At 45.0% G+C, this 22,013-nt stretch overlaps 1 protein-coding gene across 1 annotated transcript; it reads right to left on the reverse strand.

The window, feature by feature from the left end:
• Positions 1 to 9,040: 9,040 nt before the first annotated feature.
• On the reverse strand, positions 9,041 to 12,038 carry LOC148222978 (TOG array regulator of axonemal microtubules protein 2-like). Its single transcript, XM_088168605.1, has 2 exons — positions 11,966 to 12,038; positions 9,041 to 9,276 (listed from the first exon to the last, which is right to left on the reverse strand). The coding sequence occupies exons 1-2, from the start codon at positions 12,036 to 12,038 to the stop codon at positions 9,041 to 9,043; spliced, it is 309 nt and encodes a 102-aa protein (XP_088024731.1).
• Positions 12,039 to 22,013: the final 9,975 nt, after the last annotated feature.

Below are 22,013 nucleotides of genomic sequence, written 5' to 3' on the forward strand. Positions count from 1 at the left end.
AGGATGGATGCTCTCCAGAAAGTTGACCAAGTGCTGAGATGGACACCTCCGGATTTGACATTTTAGCTGTGCCAAAAACGACGAAATACTAAAGAAGGGCGTGCATCTGCCCCTGCTCTCTCCACTGCCCTTCATAGTCATGGCATGCTCAGGGGGCCTGAAACAACGCCAGACTGAGGACAAGGGGAAGGCTGAGCAAAGCTCAGCCTCACACAGAGGTAAGGTGGGAGCTGGGCCACTGTCTGGCAGGAGGAAGGGTCTTGTGCCAGCCTGGAGAGCCTGTGCACATTGCCAGGGAACAGTCCTGCCCTGCAGGTGCCCCCTGCAATCAGCTCTGCTGCTCCCAGTGCCCCGTGGAGCTGTAGGGCTGCTGTGTTGTGAGGCAGGGAGAGGAGCAGGAGGCTGCATGTGCAGCTGATCCATTGCTGGCAAGCACAGGGCTCTGGACTCCCTGCTGTCCCCAGGGCATCCCAGAGGCCAGGGTGTTTCCCTGGGAGCTTTGTGCAAGTGGGTCAGGGTGTGCCCCTGTCCTGCCTCAAGTGGCTGCTTGCAGGAGTATGTTTCCATGTGCAGCTATGTAGAAGTTTCCAGGAAATATGTCCCATGAAATATGGAGCTGTAGAGCCTTTAGTTTTGCTTTGTGGCCTGTGTTAATTCTTTGTGTCTCCACTTTGCAGACCTTACATGCTGCAGTGTTTCCAAGACGTTTTCTCTGGACATTCCTATGTGGATTATCTCACTAAGTCCTTCCCTCCACTCCAGAAGAGCTCTTTCCTCCAAGATCAGGAAGGAGCTGCCACCTGTCTGAGAACTGATTGAAAGAGAGGGTTCATACATTAGCCTGTAGAGTTACAGATGTACATATGTTATGATCGGTAGCTGTAGGTTTGAAGAAACAGGTTTCGATTGTAGAAATGTGTAAAACAGGGGTCTCTCTCAGAGAGAGATTAGAATGCAGGAATTGAATTAAAACCTTTAGATATTTATCTAAAATATATTCAGCCACTATTATATGAAATAGGGATGCAAGATTAACTTTTGAGTAAGTAAGTGAGAATATGTTTTACATGCCTTAATGAGCAAAAGCCTTAGGATCCAGTGTAAAAAACAAGCTTCTAAAAAAAGCTTTAGTAAGTGCTCAAAAACTGTTCTAGACATAATAAAAATACAGTAAGAGTACTGCTTTCATTTGTCACATAAAATAGAAAGGCTCTATGTGCAAGTTATACATGAACTTGCATATTATAGAACTAGAATTCTAATAGGTTTAGTAGAAATGCTTCAGATTCATGTTTTTAGCTCATTGGGTAATTTGTAAATAAGAATCCAGGCACTAGGGAGAGACTCTCTCTCCCCCTCTCTCCTCACCACCGTCATCACTGTCCGGAAGAAGATTGGAGCTGCTGCTGCAACTTCTGTCTCTGCTTGAGAGTCTGTGCCAGGCCACAGCTTCTACCTCTGCTCAGGACTCTGTACTAGGCTGCAGCTTCTGCTTCTCATCAGGACTCTACTTCAAAACCTTTTAGCATAGACTTTAACACCTGGGACTCTTGCTCTTTTGAAACTGATGTGCCTTTACAATAAACAACTTTACAGCAACCAAGAACTTCTGTGTTCTTTTGAAGACCTAAACCCATGACAATATCAACATTCGATTGTATCTTCAAAATTTTGATGATATATTTTTAATTGTATATATTTTATTTTGATTGAATGCTTATGGTTTTTCTTGAATTATAAATAAACGAATTTTTTTTATAAAACAAGCAGAGAATCCACAACCATCACCTGCTAGCCTGGGGGAAATGTGCTGTGTTTATGGGAGTGCAGCTCACTTGGTGTGCCACGTCTCACTGTACCTTTCCTCGCTGGGCCTCTCCTCTTCCTCTTTTGACATGTTTTCTTTGTGGCATTTCGGCTGCCATTTGTGACTTGGCATTACAATGGGGCCACATATTGACATGTTTTGGGGACACTGGATCCAAGAGATTCTGTGTATTCAAAAGTTTTTCACCTGGATGTATTCTGCGCTTGCAAAAGACCTGAGCAAAGAAACAAAGAGAAGTGTTCCAAAATCCCAAAGCTTTGCTCCTTTGCAATCTCACCCAGATCTGGCTCAGAGGTGTCTTCAATCACCATTTCATAGGTAAGAAGAGGTCGTGGGAAAAGATGCACTGCTTTAGAAAAGACATTTGTATGTACATTTAGCCAGCGCAGCAGTTCAACAGTGCTGTTTTTAGCTGCTTTGCAGAAGGGTGAGTGGACTGTGAGGCCAACAAAAAGTGACAAGGTTTCCTCAAATCTATTTATACTCCTGAGTGGCAATCAGCTCAGAGCTATGGGGATAATACCGTAGAGCATCCCACACACATTCTGCCTCCAAGAAAAGCTAGGCTTGGCTTCTTAGAGTGAAATAAATAGAAGAGTAATCAAATGGACAATGAAACTTGTCACTTTAGAGTTACTCTTCTGCTTTCCAGTGTCAATCCTGTGCCTCATACTCCCAAGCTTAGTTACAAACAAGTGTTTGATATTGCTTAAAAATTCACAGGCAGCTTTATTAGGAAAAAACAGATTGAATATTAAGCAACAAAATATTAAGCTCTACAAAATTTGTTGACAACTTTTACACTAGTACTTGCTAGTCAGTTGAGGCACAAACAAGGGAAAAAAAAGCAACGAACAAATTGGAGTCAATCAAACCAGAAATGAACCGAGAACTGTGTGCATGTGTGTGAGTGTGTGTGGGTGTGTGTGTGTGTGTGGGTGTTTTTAGGTGCATTTGACAAAGGGACAGAAAGGACAAGGATAAAAAGGAATACGGCCTAAAAGCTTAACAGCACTCACTCAAGCTTAACAGAAGTTAAACTGGAGCCTCCAGGAGAGGGGGGATGGGCCCAGGATCCATTGTTGATGGGCGATCCTGCGAGTGCAGCAAACTGGAGAGCTCACTGGCTCCGAGAGGCCCCACTGCAAGGGAGGTTGCTGCTGGCAGCCGCTGTGGTCTAGGAGAGCTCCAAGGGCTCCTTTTGGAGCACTGTTGATGGGCCACAAGAGAGTGGCCTCAGCCATAAAATGCTTTGTCATGGCCGCACTTTGGGGCAGCAGCCTGCCTTTGAAAGCGTGAGGGGAGGGATGTTATGCCATCCAGGCAAGAAAAGCAGTTTCCAAGGTTGTTCATGGGAAAGCCTAGGAGCTCGTTAGGCAGCACAAGTTCCTGGGAGCACTCCGTGTTTGTGATCAGCTCCAGAGGAGCTGAGCCCAGGCGCTGTTCAGCAAGGCCGAGGCCTAACAAGCTTTTCTGAGATCACGGTGTGGCCTGACAAGGCCACGGGGGATTCACCACCACTATCTGTAGCATGAAGGTTTGAGGTAGGGTAAAAAGGCCTTGCCGCAGTGGAAGTCAGCCAGTTCCTCATGTGTTGCAGTGTGTTTCTTGTTAATGGTAGGTTTTGTCATTGTCTAATCTTGTGGTTTAGTCCAAAATTATACCCTCTCACCCACCTTGTCAATCTATCCTCAACTACCTGTCAATCCTGCTTTGTGCCTGCCTCCTGCTTAGAATTCCTCTTTGGAAATGCCTTAAAACTCAATGTCTAATTAGTCCATGTGGCCCAGGTTTACCCCTACCTCTCTCACTGGACAATGCTTTTGTAAATCCTACCCTTTATCCCCTCCTCAGAATTTCTCCAATTTGCTAAGAAATTGTACCTTCCCCTTGAACCTTCCCCATATTTAAGTTGCTGCAGCTTTGCCATTTTTGTCTTTTGCCCCATGGATTGTCCAAAGTAATAAATCCTTTTTGTCCTGTGCAAAAGTCCTCCACCTCCTCCTTGTCTCCTTCAAATGCAATCTGACAGCCAAAAGGCCATGGAGCCATAGCTCGAGCCACATCTAAGGCCTCCTGTTCCCGCAGTGTGACCCACTCTGGGCACGGGACCATAGTGACAAAGTGAGCACAGCTCTGGTCGTTGTGTCACTCAGGCACGTGATGTGGGAGAATCACAATGTGCTACTGATTCCATCTCTCCCCACTTTTCCAAGTTCTTGGTGGCAAGGTCACTTAGCTTAGACACAGAGCTCACAAGAAGTGCTCCTGTAGTTTTCTGCACAATGAATTCAAGTGTGATTACATGTCCCAAATCATGTTCTCTTAAGGTTTAACTGCATGATTTGTGGAATTTCTGGAGCAGCAAAATTGCTTCCTCAAACATTTACTGAGCATGACATGGAGTACAGAGGAAAGATTTAATGTTAAAAGCATTGACCTGGCAAAGCTCTTTTGACAAGTTCTGCCCTGAGCTTTCCTTTGGAAGATCTGAAAGATTGAATGGCACCAGCACAAGCTCCTGCAGGGGCCTCTCGCCAGCAGAGCAGGGCTGTCAGCCGTGGAAAAAATGTTAGCACAAGCAGCAGCTTAGCCAGGGCAGCAAATCAAGAGCTGGCAAGAAGCTGATCTGAAGGCCAAACCTCCTCAGCTCCTACCAAGAGGGTTGGAACAGTTCTTCATTCCAATGAGGTGGAGTGCTGGATACCCCAGCTCTGTGTGAGGACTGGACGCAAGTTTGCTCCCACTGAGTGCTGTGATGGTTTCTGCAGGAGCTGTGGGCTCCTGTGTGTGCCAGACACAATAAGGAGAGAAGGAGCCAAGTGCACTGACACACCTTTGCCTTCAGCACAGCCTGGCCTTGACCAAACACACTGAAAGTTTTCCCTTTTGGTCCATGTCTCGAGATGTCAGATCAGCTGTTAGATGACTCAAGTTGGTTTGGTGCCAAGGAATTTCCCTCAGAAATACCAGGTTTGTCTTCCTCTCTGCCTTCCCCTCAGCAGCCTTGGGGATGTTCCTATGTGAAGCCATCTATCTAACACAGTTTGAGACACCTTAAAACAGGACACTATGGAATAAGTTGTCTCATCCAACATGTTCCAAAAATTCTTTTCCAGCAATAGGAAATCAAAACTAACAGATGAAAGTAGGAAAAAAACAACAGATTATTAACAAACAGAATGCCTACAAAGCAAGGAAAAACAAGTCAGTAACTCCTGGATATCAAACAGTCAGACCTCTGAATCATGGTTTTAAAAAGTTAGAATTTTTGCTAAGAGTAGAAGTAGTTTCCATGACCAAGATGTATGCTAGGTAGGTAAATGGTAGGTTAATAATTACTATGTGCTTAGGCTAGACCTAATTGGTATAATTATCTGCTATTATAAATTTACGTACAGAAGAATGTAAGATAAGTAAACTGTTAACCATGAAGCATGGGGCCTTGGATCGTGCCAGAGGGTCACAGAGACCTGATGAAGACTCTCCTGACTTCATCCTTCGAGACCACTGACCCATTTTGAGACCACCGACCCAGTTCAAGAGAAGAGCTGCGCACGCGTGAAGGACTAATGGGCTCATTTTAATATGGGATGGGGATGGGAGGTGCTGGGGTTATGCAGATGTATTCTATGTAAGATCTTGGGGAATAAATAGATGGCAAAGAACCTTGTTCGGCACGGTCACGCCTTTCGGAGGTGATTCCCGTGCCACCCGCCAGTGAATAAACATACCACTTTCTAACTTTAATTAGTTAGAGGGTCTTTGTCGGTGATTATACTGTTTTTTCTAAATGATTCACCTCACTGTCCTCCCCACTGGAACAAAGACCCAAAATGCCAGAGGAATATCCCCCCATGACGTGCATTACAAGATGTGCCGGGTTCTCTCTCAGGAAAAACAGGAGCTGTCACGGAGCAGTTCGAGCAGCAGATGAAAGCTCGGTGGCTCGTCCGGTGCCAACTTTCTCCTAATGGCACAGCTCCATGGAACGGTCCCGGCAGGTGAAGCAGCTGGGCTGGAGCCCCTCGGTGTCTTTTCTCCTGGCACGGCTCAGCTCACAGACTCTTGCGCTGGGAGCGGGGCTGCTCCACTTCTGCCAGCACCATGTCCCTGCTCTTGGACAAACAGTTTTCTGCCAGGAGAGCCCTGCATGCTGTTCCACTCATCTTTCATAAAGGCCATCCAACCAACTCCAAACACTCTGCCTACAGCAGCTTTCCACAAAGGGCTGCAGAAATCCAGGACAACTGCAAGTGAGTCTTGGAAGGGTTTTGTCCTGTTCCTGCCAGCAGAATTCTCCATGATCTGATGCAACTTTGTTCTGATGGAACATGAGAGCTGAGAGTTATTCTTAAAATATTTCATGATGAGTAACACGCCTTGGGAGCATGAGGTACAGGGCTGACATGCAAAAGCATGATTATATCCTCCAAAGTGATCAGGTAATTGTCCATTTTATTACTCCTTATTTATTTCACACACTAATAAGGGATGCCAAGATTTTCATGGAGGCAAAACAGGCATGGGATACGCTACGGTGACTTTCAGGATCAGCAGGGCTGGCAGTGACAAAGCAGGCAACCTGCTTCATTTTGAGCCACTACAGAGCTACAGCCCAATGTGGGTTTAAGTAGCATGGTATTATTAAGAGCTCCTTTCCTGCATGAGATTCAAAAAGATGGTCCCAAATGATCTTCTTGCAAGCATGCAGTAAGGAACTGATCCAGTGAATCCTTGGCAATTACACTCTTCCCCTTTTTCTTTTGACAAAGACACTTGAGGTTTTTCCCCACTCTTCCAATGCTGGCAATCGCTGTTTCCCATTTACTGTTTTTCGCCAGAGAGTGATGCTACAGCTGCTGCTTTGAAACAAAAAGCCCTGACATCTGGATATCTTGAAAGAGCATGAAATGCCTGTTAAGTGTTAATATTGGAAGCTACTCAGATCTTCACGTACCAGGACTCTGAAGCACCAGCAGGAGGACCAGGCATCATTCCCCTTTGTGGATGTTCATGTTTCTGGTGTGCAAGAGCAATGACTTTGAGGAAGGACAAAAATGCCCCTATTCAAACAGTGGGTGTGCAAGGAGATGTGGAGTTGCACTGTCTTTTCTAAGATACTTGGGAAAGATTTAAGAGAATATTGGGACATGGAGAGGGTCCCTAATTTTGTCTCCAGAGGAATCCCTCTGCTGGTGATGGCAATCCTATAAGCTCACAGACTAGTTTTCCCTGACACCTGCCACCCTGCCTGGGCTTTACTAGGCCAGGACTAGACCCATAGCTAAGCAAACACATAAGAGTTTGACAGAGAGTTTTTCCTTCAGAAAACCTAATTAACACTGTCACATTCATTTTCTTCTGTAACATCTGAAGCTGGCAACTGTGAGGACTTGGCTGTCAAAAGGTTACAGTTTGCACTGGGCTCAAAACTGTTTTTCCCAAAGGCAGAGCAAATTGAAATGTTTGGAAGTTCAAAAGCTTCAAATGATGATGACAGGAAACTGCAAAATAATTACTGGAAAGGCAGCATTCTCAATGATCATGCAGCCCACCAAAAGCTGGAGCTGAATCCAGAAGTGCTTGTTCCAGCTATTCAGGAATTCATTACCCTGTAAGCACAGATCCATGGTAAGAAATGATCCAATACCCCTGGGCTGAATGGATTCCAGGCTGTGGAATCGATTTGAGGAACAGTTGACAAATGTTTTTGACCTCACAGCCCATTCATCCTTCTGCATACATGTTCCAAACAGCGCTGTTGGTCTGCTGTGCTGGGTAAATATACATACAAACGTCTTTTCCAAAGCAGTGCATCTTTTCCCATGTCCTCTTCTTACCTATGAAATTGTGATTGAAGACACCTCAGGGCCAGATCTGAGGGAAATTGCAAAGGAGCAAAGCTTTAGGATTTGGGCACACTTCTCTCTGTTTCTTTCCTCAGGCCTTTTGTGAGCACAGAATAAATCTAACTAGCAAACTTTAGACTATAGAGGATATTTTGGGTCCGTTGTCCCTCAAACATGTCAGTGGATGCCCCCCTTGTAATTCCAAGAAATAAACAGCAGTAAGAAACAAATGACACCAAGATAACAAGGCCAAAGAGGAAGAGGAGAAGCCAAGTGAAGAAAGAATATAATGAAACACGGGTACATCGAGTGAGCTGCACTCTGATAGCCTCTACACTAGTAGATCATGGACGCACAATCTCTTCTTGCTTTTTTTTTTAATAATTTTATTTAAACTATTAAGAAAAAATAATCAAACTACTTACAATTAAAACGATAACCTCAAAATTTAATAGATACAATAAAAACACGTTCATTCAAACCTACACCTAGTTATATGTACGTCTATAAGTATAAAGAGTAATGAATAAATCCCCCTCTTCAATCACTCTTTGGAGAGGCAGCAGCTTCTTTCTGTACCCAGAGGAAATCGAGCCCTTCTGGATGGGAGACAAGGACTTAGCGGCTCAGGGAAGAAAGGAAGTGTCCAGGGAAAACTTCTGTGCAAGAGTGGAGCCAGTGAGGTCTGCAAAATGGAGACATAAAATATAACATAGAGGCTGCAGTGAAAACCTAAAGAATCTGAGGCCCATATTTAATGGGACATATTTCCTGGAAACTTCTACATAGCTGCACATGGAAACATACTCCTGCAAGCAGCCACTTGAGGCAGGCCAGGGGCACACCCTGACCCACTTGCACAGAGTTCCCAGGGGAACACCCTGACCTCTGGGATGCCCTGGGACAGCAGGGAGCCCAGAGCCCTGTGCTTGCCAGCAATGGCTCAGCTGCACATGCAGCCTCCTGCTCCTCTCCCTACCCCACAGCTCAGCAACCCTACAGCTCCACGGGGCACTGGGAGCAGCAGAGCTGATGGCAGGGGGCACCTGCAGGGCAGGACTGTTCCCTGGCAATGTGCACAGGCTCTCCAGGCTGGCACAAGACCCTTCCTCCTGCCAGACAGTGGCCCAGCTCCCACCTTACCTCTGTGTGAGGCTGAGCCATGCTCGGCCTTCACCTTGTCCTCAGTCTGCAGTTGTTTCAGCCCCCTGAGCATGCCATGACTATGAAGGGCAGTGGAGAAAGCAGGGGCAGATGCACAACCTTCTTTAGTATTTCGTCGTTTTTGGCACAGCTAAAATGTCAAATCCGGAGGTGTCCATCTCAGCACTTGGTCAACTTTCTGGAGAACATCCATCCTTCACCAGCCCAAAATGCTGGAGAGGTTTTTCCGCACATGTGGAGGCTGGCTGGCAGCACGCTTCTGCAGCTGGGTGCCCATCACCTCGTGGAGGGCAGAGGCAAGCCTGGTGACCACAGTGCGGACATTGGCGCTTCGGACAGGCAGCGCCTTGTTCTCCAGCAAGGACCAGAGCACGGGCAGGGTGTAGCGCTGGACGACTTCAGGGCTCCTGCCATAAACCCCTTCCACAAGCACTGCCAGGACAGAGACACAAGCTCCTTAACCACCAAGCTCAAGGCAAACCAGGATCTACCTCTGGTTTTGCTTCTGGGAAGCCTCTCTGGCAAGATCAGCAAAATAGCATACAGAGCCCCACGATCCAGAAATGGCCAAAGCAGCTGAGCCTTCCCAGCACAGAACCACCAAGCCCTCAGGACTAATTTCTCCAAACAGAGCCTTGTATATTTATGAGACTTTGTACCTTTAGTAAATTATTTCACAATCTGTTTCTGCATCAATAGACTGATGCAGTGAACAGATTAATGACTGAAATGTCAACTTCTCTTCTATTTCCATTAGGAAGTTTCTAAATCCACACTGAATATTTGGAAATGCACCATAGAGAGACAATTGAGAGATTTCTAATATAAAGGGTGATTCCATTTTTGTGACCCTTGATGTCAAGTGCCAAAAATCTAATCTGGCTCTTCCCTTTGCTCAGTGGCAAATACCAAAGGACAGTATTGGACTACACTTCCAAACTCCAGCCCACCAGAGATGGGTGCTGCTTGACAGTTGGATTAGAAACATCAGTGACCAGCTGGTGTCTTTGGCAGAATGCTTTTGTGGCTTCCAACAAACAGCTGTTTAAAACCTCAGGGTGTCTTAGATAACTAACCAGACCCATTTGCTGTGGCATTTGTGCATCTCCACATTTTAATAGCCTTTCCCCTTCCAATGTTAATGGCCTTTTTTTCTTGCAATGTGTACTGAAACAGCAGAATAGAGAGAAAAAAATAATAGACAAGGGACTGAATTTTAACCAAATCACGAGGGGTTTTTCATATTCTCTCTGAAGCCTGCTCCCTGCTCATTTCCTGAACTATATCAAACACACACTAAAATTTCCTACCAACTGGCTCCTTGTATGGCAGATTTGGCTGAGAGATCAAACCCTAAAATGCTCGGCAGTACATTCTTATTTTATGCACAGGCCAAAACTTTTATAGCAGCCACTTCTTATTCTGTAGTGGAAGAGACTTCATTTTTTCTATGCTGTTAATCCACCAGCAGTCATCAACATTTAAACAGCTCCTGAAAGTACCCAAAACCAATTCTACTAAGCAGGAAAAGGGTTATGGTACCCATTTCAAAGTGGAAATTAATTTCAGTTTAAATGCAATTAAAGACATTGGTCACTATGGGACTTGAGAAACAACTGGCTGTTCCTACTAAATCTCTGAGAGAACATCTGCTCTTTCTAAAGCAGTCCTAATTTATGTTTCATTCCTTTCTTTGAAAAGGAGATCAAAATAACTCCAAAAATAAATTCCCTCTTCATGGAGATCCTCTTTATATAAATGTCTTTTAAAGGGCCTTTGACATTCCTAATCACTGAACACTGCCGTTTTGAGATTCCTAATGAAGACACAAAGTGTATCAAACCTTGCACATAAAAATGCTGCCTCACTTGGCAGTGGATTTAGCCCCAGTTCAAGCAAGGCTATAAATCTTCTTCTCTACTATATATTAAGATTATCATTTTTCCATTCCTTGCCTGTTGCTGACACAACAAGCTCCTCTGAGGGATCAATTATCAGCTGCAATTGTAGCATTTTGGACAGTGTCGACACAGGAAGACACTGTTTGCACAGCCCGAAATATTCAGTCCAATGCCACTTGGACAGCACAGGCAGGGAGCCTCAGCACTCTGCTTCTGCCCCTCTGCCCCCAAAGGCTGCCTTGCACCAAATCTGTGCCTCTAATATGTGTGTAGAATTTCGACCTAATTGTGACCCCAGGCATTGCAGGGTTCAACCTCAAAACTTTCCAAGAGCAAAACGAGAATCCTGTGAGCACAAGACGAACGGATCCCCTGCAACAGCACTTGCCACCATTTTCCCTAATGGATCACAGATGTCCCTGAGCTTCCAAGAGAGGAGCCAGTTCGAGTATTTTTAGCCCTTCCCTTTCCTGCACGTGGCTTCTGAGATGCCCCAGGGAGAGCTCAGCCCCCAGGCCGAGTGCCGCCCCCATCTCAGGTGCTGCACACCTCTGCAGCAGCCAGGGAAAACCTGCCAAACACACCTGCCATGGGGATTGGGCAGCAGGGACAAGCTCAGCACCTCCCCAGTTGGAGCAGCTACTCTACTCTCTGAGAGGAATGTTGAATTTGTCTTTACAAATGAGTTTTGGATCTGCTGGTAGATAAGGCTAGCACTGAGAGATAAAAGAAACAATGGGATGGATTCCATTGATTGATGAATGGAAAAAGATATTTGCCTTTACAAACAAACTGTAAGGCTGCTGATAAATGAAATTGGATATTGAAAGATGAAAGAAGCAACGGGGGGAAAACTATGAATTCTGTAAGAATTAAAAATTAAAAGGGAGGGTTATACATTAGAGGGGAATTACAGGTATCAGGCGTTCCGGGAAGTCTGTGCCTCTCAAGTACCTAAGCCAATGGAGAAAGAGAGAGGGAAATGCGGCCGGGAAAATAGGATAAAAAGAAGGCTGCGTCCTCCAAAAACTTGAGAGTTCCCAGGGGAATGTCCCATGGCCTCTCCCTTTATTCGAATAAAGCAAAAAGGACTCCTCTGTCTCCTTTTTGGACATAAACCTCTGGTGTTTTTGGATTAATTTTCCTGACATCTCTATTCACAGGAATTCCCTGTAAATATTCCCTGGGAAGACCTCTTGACTTGCAAGGGGAGGCCATACCTGTGATACACACTGTGACCTCCAGCAGAGCTTGGCCACTCAGTTGACTCCACTGGTTGCTAAACTCTTTCATCAGTGATACTTTATCTACAAGAGAAACACACATTTCTGCTCACTCTTCTGAGGTCATAGGAGAAAAGAGAGTGGGGAGGGAAAGGGCAAGGGCAGCCTCAGCTTATAAAATCAAGTAAATTTATGCTGATTTTTGAATCCTTTCCTTCCTGCCCACTTAGGAGGGTTTTAAATTCCCAAAGAAAAGCTCTCCATGCTCATTTGTAAATGCAACATTCTCTGCTGTACCAGGAGCTATGTTAAACATTTCCCATCACGGACCTCAAGACTTCAATCACAAGTAAGCAGTATAAAATTTTGCATTCCACATAAAAGAGGAAGAAGCCCAGACTTGGGATACAGAAAGGCACTGAATCAGGCAGTTCATGAGTTCACAGAGCAGCTGTGGTGGAGAAAGTAGAAATTCCCATTGAAGACCTGCCTCTTCAACACTCCATTTTTCAGGCATATTTCCACAGTGCATCATTTTCAGAGCTGACATAAATCTCTGCAACAAAAGAATTTAGAGCAGCCCTTGCCTGTGTAGCTATTTGCTGCAGCCGTCCTGCCCCATGCAAAACAACATGTGGAACAAGGCATTACTGACAGTGGGATTTCTACCTGTCAATTTTAAGGAAATGAACTTGGTGAATCATAACTTCCCCTCTGAAAAAGGAAGACAATGAAGAAAGGTGGAAAATAGGCAGCTCATGCCTATAATGTGGAGCCTTCCAGGAGGCTGCTCTGCAGAAGCTCTGATGGGCCAGTGTCCCTTCATGCCAACAGCAAAGCTCTTCATTTGGAAAATCAAATGGAATCCAAGCAAACTCCAAAACCTCCTTTGCCTCTGAATTGCAGAAAAGCTGTAGTCCAGGACCTCCTCTCCAGACAAGTAGCACAGATCCAAGGGCTCCTGGCATTTTGGGAAATGCTGATGCACATTCAAGCCTGTTGGGGACTGGTGCATAAGGACTGCACCCCCACAGCTTCTGGTGGATGTCAGCTGGAGTGTTCCACAGGCACCAAGAGCTGTCAAGAGACTCAGTGTTCTCTTGTGTCAAAGAGGCAGAGACACAGTGGGCGAGAGTCCATGTCAGGGCTCAGCCTTACCTAAATGAGCAATGGATGCTTCCAGCGCATTCACAGCTGTGGCATGAACCCCAGGGTCCTTTGAGTTCAGGTTCTTCAGGATTCCTTCCACCAAAAGGACGATCACTGACTTCCAGGCATCTTCCAAGATGGCAACGATTTTTGCCAGCACGTCCAGCACCATCTGCTTCACTTTCTTGTGTGTGTCAGATTCTCAGGTCAAAAGAATCAAAAATCTGTGAAGAGAACAAAGAGCATGGAAGCGGGATTAAAATGTCAATATCTGAAGAATGGATGTAGAAATAAGCACTCAGCAATGTTAAAGATGAATGCAATCCTTTTTGTCAGGTCAGCACTTCCTTGCACAATTTCATTTTTCCTGTGGGCCACTCAATGGAAAGCCTGTGCAACCTCATTCTGGAGTAAAGATTTTCATGTATTTTTAAGAGGTATGTGTGGGGACAGAATAGTTCCTATGGTGTTTCTGTTCACCTACAAATCATTAAATTAATTGCATTTATTCATTCAAAAGACTACCTTTGCTTTACAAGTCTGGAAGCAGATATTCACAATGCCCATTTTTCTATATAGTTGCCTCAGGTACTGAGGGCAATTATGATTTTTCCAAAACAATGGCTGGAGGAGATCTAAGTCTTATTTTGTCTGTCCTACATCGTGTGTCTGCAGAAATGTAGGTCTCTGATAGACTATTCTAGAATCCAGACAATTTGTCTAACTAACAGGTAGACTTCTGAAATTTAATGTGCTGTACAGCTCTCATTACAGCAGGTTCAGTCCCTTGACAGTCACATCTGGACTCAATGATCTTGAAGGTCTCTCCCAATCTAATGATTCTGTGATTATTAGGCACCATTTTCTAGAAAAAGGGAAAAAGCAGCTTCTGGGAGGAGAAGAAAGATATCAGTCCTAATCTGTTTTCCTCCTTTTCCAAAGAGAAATAAAATCCAACAAGGGTGAGCACCATTATTACCAAGTGGAATGGAGACAAGAACGGAAACAAGTAGCCAGACTTTTGCCTATGCAAGACAGGTTGGACATTACAGAAGTATCCTTTCAAAAACATTTGGTTTAAACTAACCCAGCCTGATATTTCTCTTTCCCATTAAAACCCATTTTTTGTCTAGAGAATAATTGCCATGCTTTCAGTGGCTGGATTCCCTTCACTTAACCCAACTGGGACTAGGAGACAGCAGAAGTTACACCAATGGAAAATTCTGGCATCATCTGATGAACAGCAACAATAGGCACCTGCCAGACAAATGCAGCTGGACTGAAAGAACTTGTCCTGAAGCCTAGACCTCCATTAAATTGGTCTGGGTCAGGAGGACCAGCCTGTCCCAAACAGCCAGGATGTAGTGTCAAGACACACTGAATTAACTTTACTGCTACAGGCTTGGGAGAGGAGCTAAAGGGAAGGAACAGTGAAGATACCCTACATACCTGGACAATGTGAGTGGTGACGAGCTTGGGGCTGTTTTTGCACAGCTCTAGGAGGAGTGCCACTCCTTCCAGCCGTGCCTCAAACCCCTTGGCTTCCAGGAGATTGTAGAGCTTCTGGAGCATCTCCATTTCATCCCTAGCTGGAGGTAACGTGACCTGGGCTTTTGGACAGTGGAGGAGGCGTCCATCAGAGGTTGACTTCACCCTGGAAATTAAAAGGAAATTACAACTTGTTGGTGACAATACCTGCAGATAATTGTGAGCAAAGCATCAAGATGAGCCTTCCTAATGATGTGATTTCAAGCTAGAAAATCATGAGGCTCTGAAAAACCACATGGACCTCATGACAATCCTTATGGGAGACAATCTGCAAGTAACATCCTCGCCACTGCTCACTCAGCAAAACCAAGGATGAGATGCAGCTCATCTATCTTCAGACGGCTTCCCAGGCACACATTGCTCTGTGGGGAAAGAGAAACTCTACTGAGAAGTTTAAATGCCTCCTCTTATGGGAGGTGTGAGTCTTCTAATAAGTAAACTCATCACTCTGGAGAAATGTCTCTACAACAGGCATGACAATCTGGAACAGGAGCTCACATGCATCTGAGCAGATGAACAGGGGCATATCTGAAGCATCCAGAAAATCAGTAACACAGATAAAAACAGAAGACAGACATCCCAGCACTACACTCACATTAAGTTTGCATTCCTAGAGACTAGATCCACAGCTTAATAAACCCACTGGGAACAATTCTCCTGGATCAACCTGTGTCTTCCATGAGCATGGGAAGCTCCTAGCTATGCTACTGAAGCATGTGGTCCTTTGCTGCCACCGCTGAGCATGACAGAGCTAAATAAATCCCCTCTGTAGTCAGGGCAGAACAGGTACAAGTAGCTCTGCCACTGTCATGAAGACACAGCAAGGACCAAATTCCTTTCTTCAATGCAGATTGCAGCACAGTGGGAAATCAACCAAACATGCTGTCCATCAAGCAAACTATATGAAGGACAGAATTATCAAGACAAAAAGTCCCCATTGAGACACCTGTTGACCAGAGTTGCTCAGGATTTACCTTGCTACTGACTACTCAAACTTGGTAATGTTGGAGGGTAGGAAAACCATGATTCAGCCAGGCCAAACCACTTGCATGAGAAGGATTTGTTTGGGAAATGGCATCATGCTTCTAGGCTGGGATTTCTCATCAAAACACCCATCTGAAAAAGACTCCACTCAGATGTAAAAAAACCACTGGTTGAACTGACTTGTCCCAAGTCAGGCAGTGGAAATATAGCCCTCTCCTAACCTGAGCAACACTGCCCTCACCACTGCACTGAATTGTCTGAGCTGCAACCAATGGCTGGCTTTTTGTCGCTAATTTTTGTGGAAACCTCTCCAGAGAAGTTTGTTCTGTGCAATGCAGAAGTAGACATTTCATGCCATAGAGCATTTGTAGGGAAAGGAAACAATCTCTGGCACAGGCCATCACTGCTAGAAAGGTTTTCCTGAGGAAGAGACATGTCCAGCTTGTCATGTGCTTTGTCCCATCTAACAAAAGTGCTCAGTACCTTTGACTAGAAGGCAATGTGGCCTGGGGCTTCTTGGAGCCATCGCTCCTCTTCTTCACTGGGCTCTTGACAGATGGGCGTTCACCCTTCTGCTCTTCCATCCCCTACAAAGAGAAAGCATACGTACCCCTACCTAGAGAAAGCCCCATCAATCTTTAGAATATTAAATAGGAAATTGCCTGTTTAAAACACAAGTTAGAACCAGGATCACTGCTAGCAAGGCTTAGAAAAACATTTCCTATCTAACAAAATCAAAAAGACCAGAGATTCAGTGATGCCAACACTCTGTTTGCAATAGCTCAAGGCAGGTTATGGGTGCTGCCATACTGAGCAGCAATCTTAAACCCAAATTCATGAGTCTTGAGCATAAATGCAAATAATGCAAAGTGGTAGGCAATGAATATTTTTAAGGAAGGAGCACAAAAATTTGGACTTTTTGGGGAGTGGGCCCATTATGTTGGATGATGATTCGGTTCAACCTGGCTCTCCCTGTTCTGACACAAAGGCACACTCCCTTTTAGAGTGTAGATAAAAAAGAATAAAAAATCCCCCCAAACAAACAAATCATTTTCTACTGGCTGCTGCTGAATTCACTTCCAGCTCCACAGGGTTTGACAGCAAGCAATATTCCCAAAAGACAGACAGTAATTGTAGTAATTAGGATTGACTTGGACATCTTTCATATTTTTGGAAATGCTCTTGGCATTACTACGACCATGTCTTCTGCAAAGACTGTTATCTTCAGAAGCACTATTCTCACTCAATTGCTTTACTGGGGTCAGAGTAGAGAGAATGTGATGGGGGATTACACCTAAATATAAACCCATTTTCTCACCTTCCCCTTTCCTGTTTGTGACCAATATTCAAAATATTCAAAACCCCACTTTTTCCCTAATAATATCAGTTAGGTTGTGGACTGCAGATGAACAGGGTCGGGATTAACAGCTCATTCCCAGGAGCAAAATGATTCATCAGAAGAGGAATGAGATAAAGACAGATTAGGTGTGTTTGATCTCCTATTAGCAGTGGCAATATCCGCAAAAAGGAGACATTTTTCCTGCCACGCACTTACTTTCTTCTTCATTCTTTTCAGAATATCTTCCAGGTCACGTGTGGGAATGGATCGTTCCAAAAGAATTTTACATTTTTGGTGATTCAGCAACATCTTCACCATCTCCTGTCCATAATGCCTATGGAAAGAAGTAACTGAAGGCAGGAAGGCAGGCAGGAAGGCAGGCAGGAAGGCAGGAAGGCAGGCAGGAAGGCAGGAAGGCAGGAAGGAAGGCAGGAAGGAAGGAAGGAAGGAAGGCAGGCAGGCAGGCAGGCAGGAAGGAAGGAAGGAAGGAAGGAAGGAAGGAAGGAAGGAAGGAAGGAAGGAAGGAAGGAAGGAAGACTGTTAATCAAAGAGGCTGGTACCTTAAACTAATCAGGTGTAATCCTTGTATGAGAAGGCATTACCTACTCAGCAAAAAGACAAAAAATACCATTACAGTCTGAAACTGTGGTTGTGCTTCTGTGGGATCTAACGATCCCAGGGAACAAGTGAAAGAGTTCTGCTTTGTTGTTAGTTCCTATTGGCAGTGCCTTGCTGCCATTGCACAACAATTTCCTTTCTTGAAGTGGCAGGAACGCTAGGATAAAGCACCACATGCCTCATGCTTCCTATGGATAATTCTATACTATATGTATGCCAGCGGCAGTGGGTTACTCTTGTTTTCTTGGCCACTGTTAATGGGAATTAAATCATCCAAGTGAGGAGAATTTGATGGCTTGGGTTGATTTTGCCACTAGGAAACTACAGTTCTCTTCAAGAAGAAATTTGGAGGTCATTGATAACAACACTGATAACAGATAAAGGCATTCTAGAAATCTGCAGAAGTTTAGAAAGACTGAATACATTAGCTAAAGAGCTCTGAAATATTTCTAGGAAAGTCTTAAGTTAATGAGAAATAGATGTTTGGGATCCTTCAGTGATGAACATTAGCCAACATTTCGGCTTTGTGTTATGCACCTAAGACCAAACAAAACTGTTAGAGTGGCTAATCGGAGCTCTTTTGAACTCAGGAAAGAGTCCTTCAAGTCACAGGAAGTTGGCAATATTAATTTCTATTGGACAACCTCAGGATACCCAGTACGGTAATTTCCCCAGAAAAGCCAGAGCAATGGTCACAGCACCAAGCCTGACAGACCTCGAGAAGCATTTGGACAATGCACTTGGGCACATAGAGTGACTCTTGGCAAGTCCTGCACATGGCCAGGAGCTGGAATCAATAACCCTCATGGGTCCCATACCACTCACCATATTCTCTGAGAGTTTGGCCTTTATGCACAGTGAGGTAATTTTATATTTTCTTCAGTTACCACTATTTTCTGGTTTTAGCGTTATAGACATACACAAAAGAGTTTTCCTGTCTCAGGAGGTGAAATGAAGATCATTACCTTGTGTCCTTGTGATGGTCCTGAGCAAGCGTCCCTGCCGCATGTGCCAGCCTCTCAGGCCTGGCTGTGCCTGGGAGCTTCGTGACTCCAATTTTCTCCATCAGGGACAGGAGCAGTTTGGCCGCACACTTCCGCACCTGGACGTGGCGGCTCCTGGGAACAGGAGAGCAAACACTGGGGCACAGGGAGAAGGAGCAAGAGCAGCACAGGCCTTGGCCAGAGCGTGCTCCCTGTCCTTGCTGGGGGAAGGAGGCCTGGGCTTGCCCTGACAATTTAGACACATGTAGAAGGTTCTGTCCTCAGACAAACTCAAAGTTAGCATTGGACAGAAGGACTGCCTGCAAGGAAGAGGGAAGAATTCAGTCTCCCTGCACTATCTGATACTCAATTGCTTTCCAACAATTTACTCTGAGAAAGATTAAAGAAATAGATTACATATGACTTCTTTAGAAATGTAAGACAATTCCTGCTGACCCATCAGAGGGTACCCACTACACAGTGCTGAAAAAGGACTGAGGCTCCGTCCAGCCATTAATCTCCAAATCTGCAGAGCTTTGGAAAACAACAAGCGCAGGAGAAACATGCTGTAGGCCATGAAGTTGCAGAATATACAGCATTGCAGCCTGTTTCTTCTCTGAGGCTTGGCAAGGGATACATCTGAATGTTTTTCCCTATTCCAAAGCTGAGAAAGGGTGGCAGTCATTTTAGACAGATTTCCCTGTTCTTGGGAATGTCTTTTGGGAAATATCAGGCCCAGCACAAACACCTGAGGCAGCATTTGCTTCAGCTGTCTCATGGCAGTCAGCCTGTGAAGGCGCCTGTAAAGTGATTCAGCATCTCAAGGCTAACATGAAACATCAGTATGACTAGAAATTAGAGTTCTATAGCCAGGAGAGTCATACAAGACTCATTTTGGCTGGGACTGCACCTGCTGTTCAGCCTGTGCCACACCCAGCACATTGTCCCCGATGTGCTCCATGCTCCATCAAGTCCCCTCCCTAGTTCTCAAGTTAATGCAATAATGAGGATGCATGGTTTTTCCCAGGGCCTCTGTGCTTAGTGCTGTGAAATATTAAAGAGTGATCACAGCTGCAATTGCAATTGTGTCCTTTCCCACAAAAGCACAAATGTTAGCCTTTGCAGGCACTTTCACTTCCACACCATTCACCACATTTACGCTACCCTGACAGACTGGGAGAACTCCAGGAAGCAGCAAGAAGCTGAGTCAGAGGAGGTTTAGGTTGGATATCAGAAAAAGGTTTTTCACCCAGAGGGTGGTTGGGCACTGGAACAGGCCCCCCTAGGCCAGTGGTCACAGCACCAAGCCTGACAGAATTCAAGAAGCATTTGGACAACAATCTCAGGTACATTGTGTGACCCTCAGGGTGTTCTGTGCTGGACTCAATGATCCTGATGGGTGCCTTCTAACTCCCCATAATCTACAGTTCTGTGACTCTGATAACTCATTGGCTGCAGGAAGGAAGAAATAGGGGACAAGAGGAAAGAAATGAGGTGGATTGGAGAATCCAGTCACTGAGTTGACAGAAGATGCAGGATACAGGATCCTTCCCTCACACCATTCCCATTTTTTCTCTCATCCTTCTCCCACCTGCACACTAGCAGCTGAAGAATATCACTGAAAGGAGAAGAACCTACCTGATTCCACTGTCCACGAGAGCTGTCATTGCTCGTGTAGGAGTCACATTGTCCAACATGATCCCCAGGGTCTGACTGGCTGCTTTCTCAACAAACTCTGGGCAGTTACACACTGCCTTGAGAAGGACCCGAGCAACCTCATCTACCTCAGAGTCCATGTCCTTCTTCAAGGTCGCAAAAAACTCTCCCAGAGTGATAATGGCTGAGTAGGACACCTTAGACCGGAGGTTGGCCACCTAGGGAAGTCATGAGGGGAAACATAAGAATTACCTCAAAAATAAAATCTAGATGCCTTAGACAAAAGTTATAGTAAATGACATCACGTCTCACTGTGTCCAGATGAACATAAAAGCACCCAATGAGCAGAAGAGCACAAGCATAGAAGGCACTTCCTCTGGCACCAATTTCTGGCCTCAGACCTGCTTACTGCAGGCCTATGAATATAAATTTTACTGAAAAGATCTGCTTAATCATTCTATAATATGAAATGCTTTGATTTTAGGCCCTTTTATTTGATAAACAAAGAATCAAATAAAAGCATGGTCTCCTTTCAAAGCATGAAACCACAAGCCATAAGGTTAAAAGAGTCTTGTGTTCCTGTTCAAAAACACAACACCAGCAGGTCTAGCACTCAGCCAGGAAACAGAAAACACAGGCTCAGGTCTACAGATTAATTTTCAGTGTTGAATTACAGCTCAGGCAGAGATTAGGACTCTGGCAAATAACATAACTAGTGCATATATTTTTGCATTTGGGAATTTCATAATTGTGGCAGCTCACTCAAAGATGAGTGTCAGATACCCAACCTACCAGTAAATACAGCTACGTGTACACACAGATCCTGTAGATTGCTGACAGACATTAGAAATAGAAGGTCTAAAAACAGAAATGAAGGCAATCCCTGAGCACACATGGAGATGAACAAGCACATATCTGCTCTACACACAATTCACAACAATGTCCTCACCTCACTGGTAACAGCCAAGCAAATCTCACGAAGTCTTGAAAGCAGGACCTCTGAATGGGACCCAGCCAGGTGTTTGATGATGCCCAGTCCCTTCTCCTTTGTCTCCCTGAAAGGCAAGTACCAAAAAGGTTGATTTTTCTCTCCAACTAAGAACTAGGCAGCATCCTCTGAAATTACCAGGCTGGCAGCTTAGTCAAACACTGGGAGATGCTTTTCAAGGAGTACTTAATGAAATCGTGGATCTCATTGCCACAGGATGCTGTGGCATTCAAAAGCATACACAATTCCAAGAGTCAAATAGAGGGCCTTCAGAGTCTTCATTTGTAACTGTTTTAGAAGACAGCCTGTCTGAAATCTCTAGCACATCAATTCCCTGTGGCATGGCTTCCTACAAGCTGTGACATTGGCCCATGCTACTATTTCTTGTCACCTCCTTGAACCTGTCCCTAAGACAAAGTCCCATCGGGCTGATGTTACTGGGACATTTTCCTTTTTAGCCAGGGTCAGCAGGCAGTTCAGCAGTGAGACTGTACCACCACTCTGGAGCTGAGTTGCCACTCTACAATCTAGGCCTGTCTGTCACCCACTCCCTTCCACTCCACCTCCACATTCCCCAAAAAGGCAGCAGAATGTCCCAGGAGATTCCACACCTGGGTAAGAACAGTTGAAACTCCGCCTTTTCCCAAAACCTCCCACCTAAAACAATCCCCACTACAGTAACATGTTATTGAGAAGGTGCAGACAAATCTGTCTCTCAGTAATTGCTCTGTGCAGGCCCGGAGCTACAGAAAGGTATGTGAGGCATCAGGGCTGCAGCAC

Source organism: Sturnus vulgaris, chromosome 8 (genome assembly GCF_052056855.1).
Source record: "Sturnus vulgaris isolate bStuVul1 chromosome 8, bStuVul1.hap1, whole genome shotgun sequence".
In the NCBI taxonomy this organism is placed as follows: Eukaryota; Metazoa; Chordata; class Aves; order Passeriformes; family Sturnidae; genus Sturnus; species Sturnus vulgaris.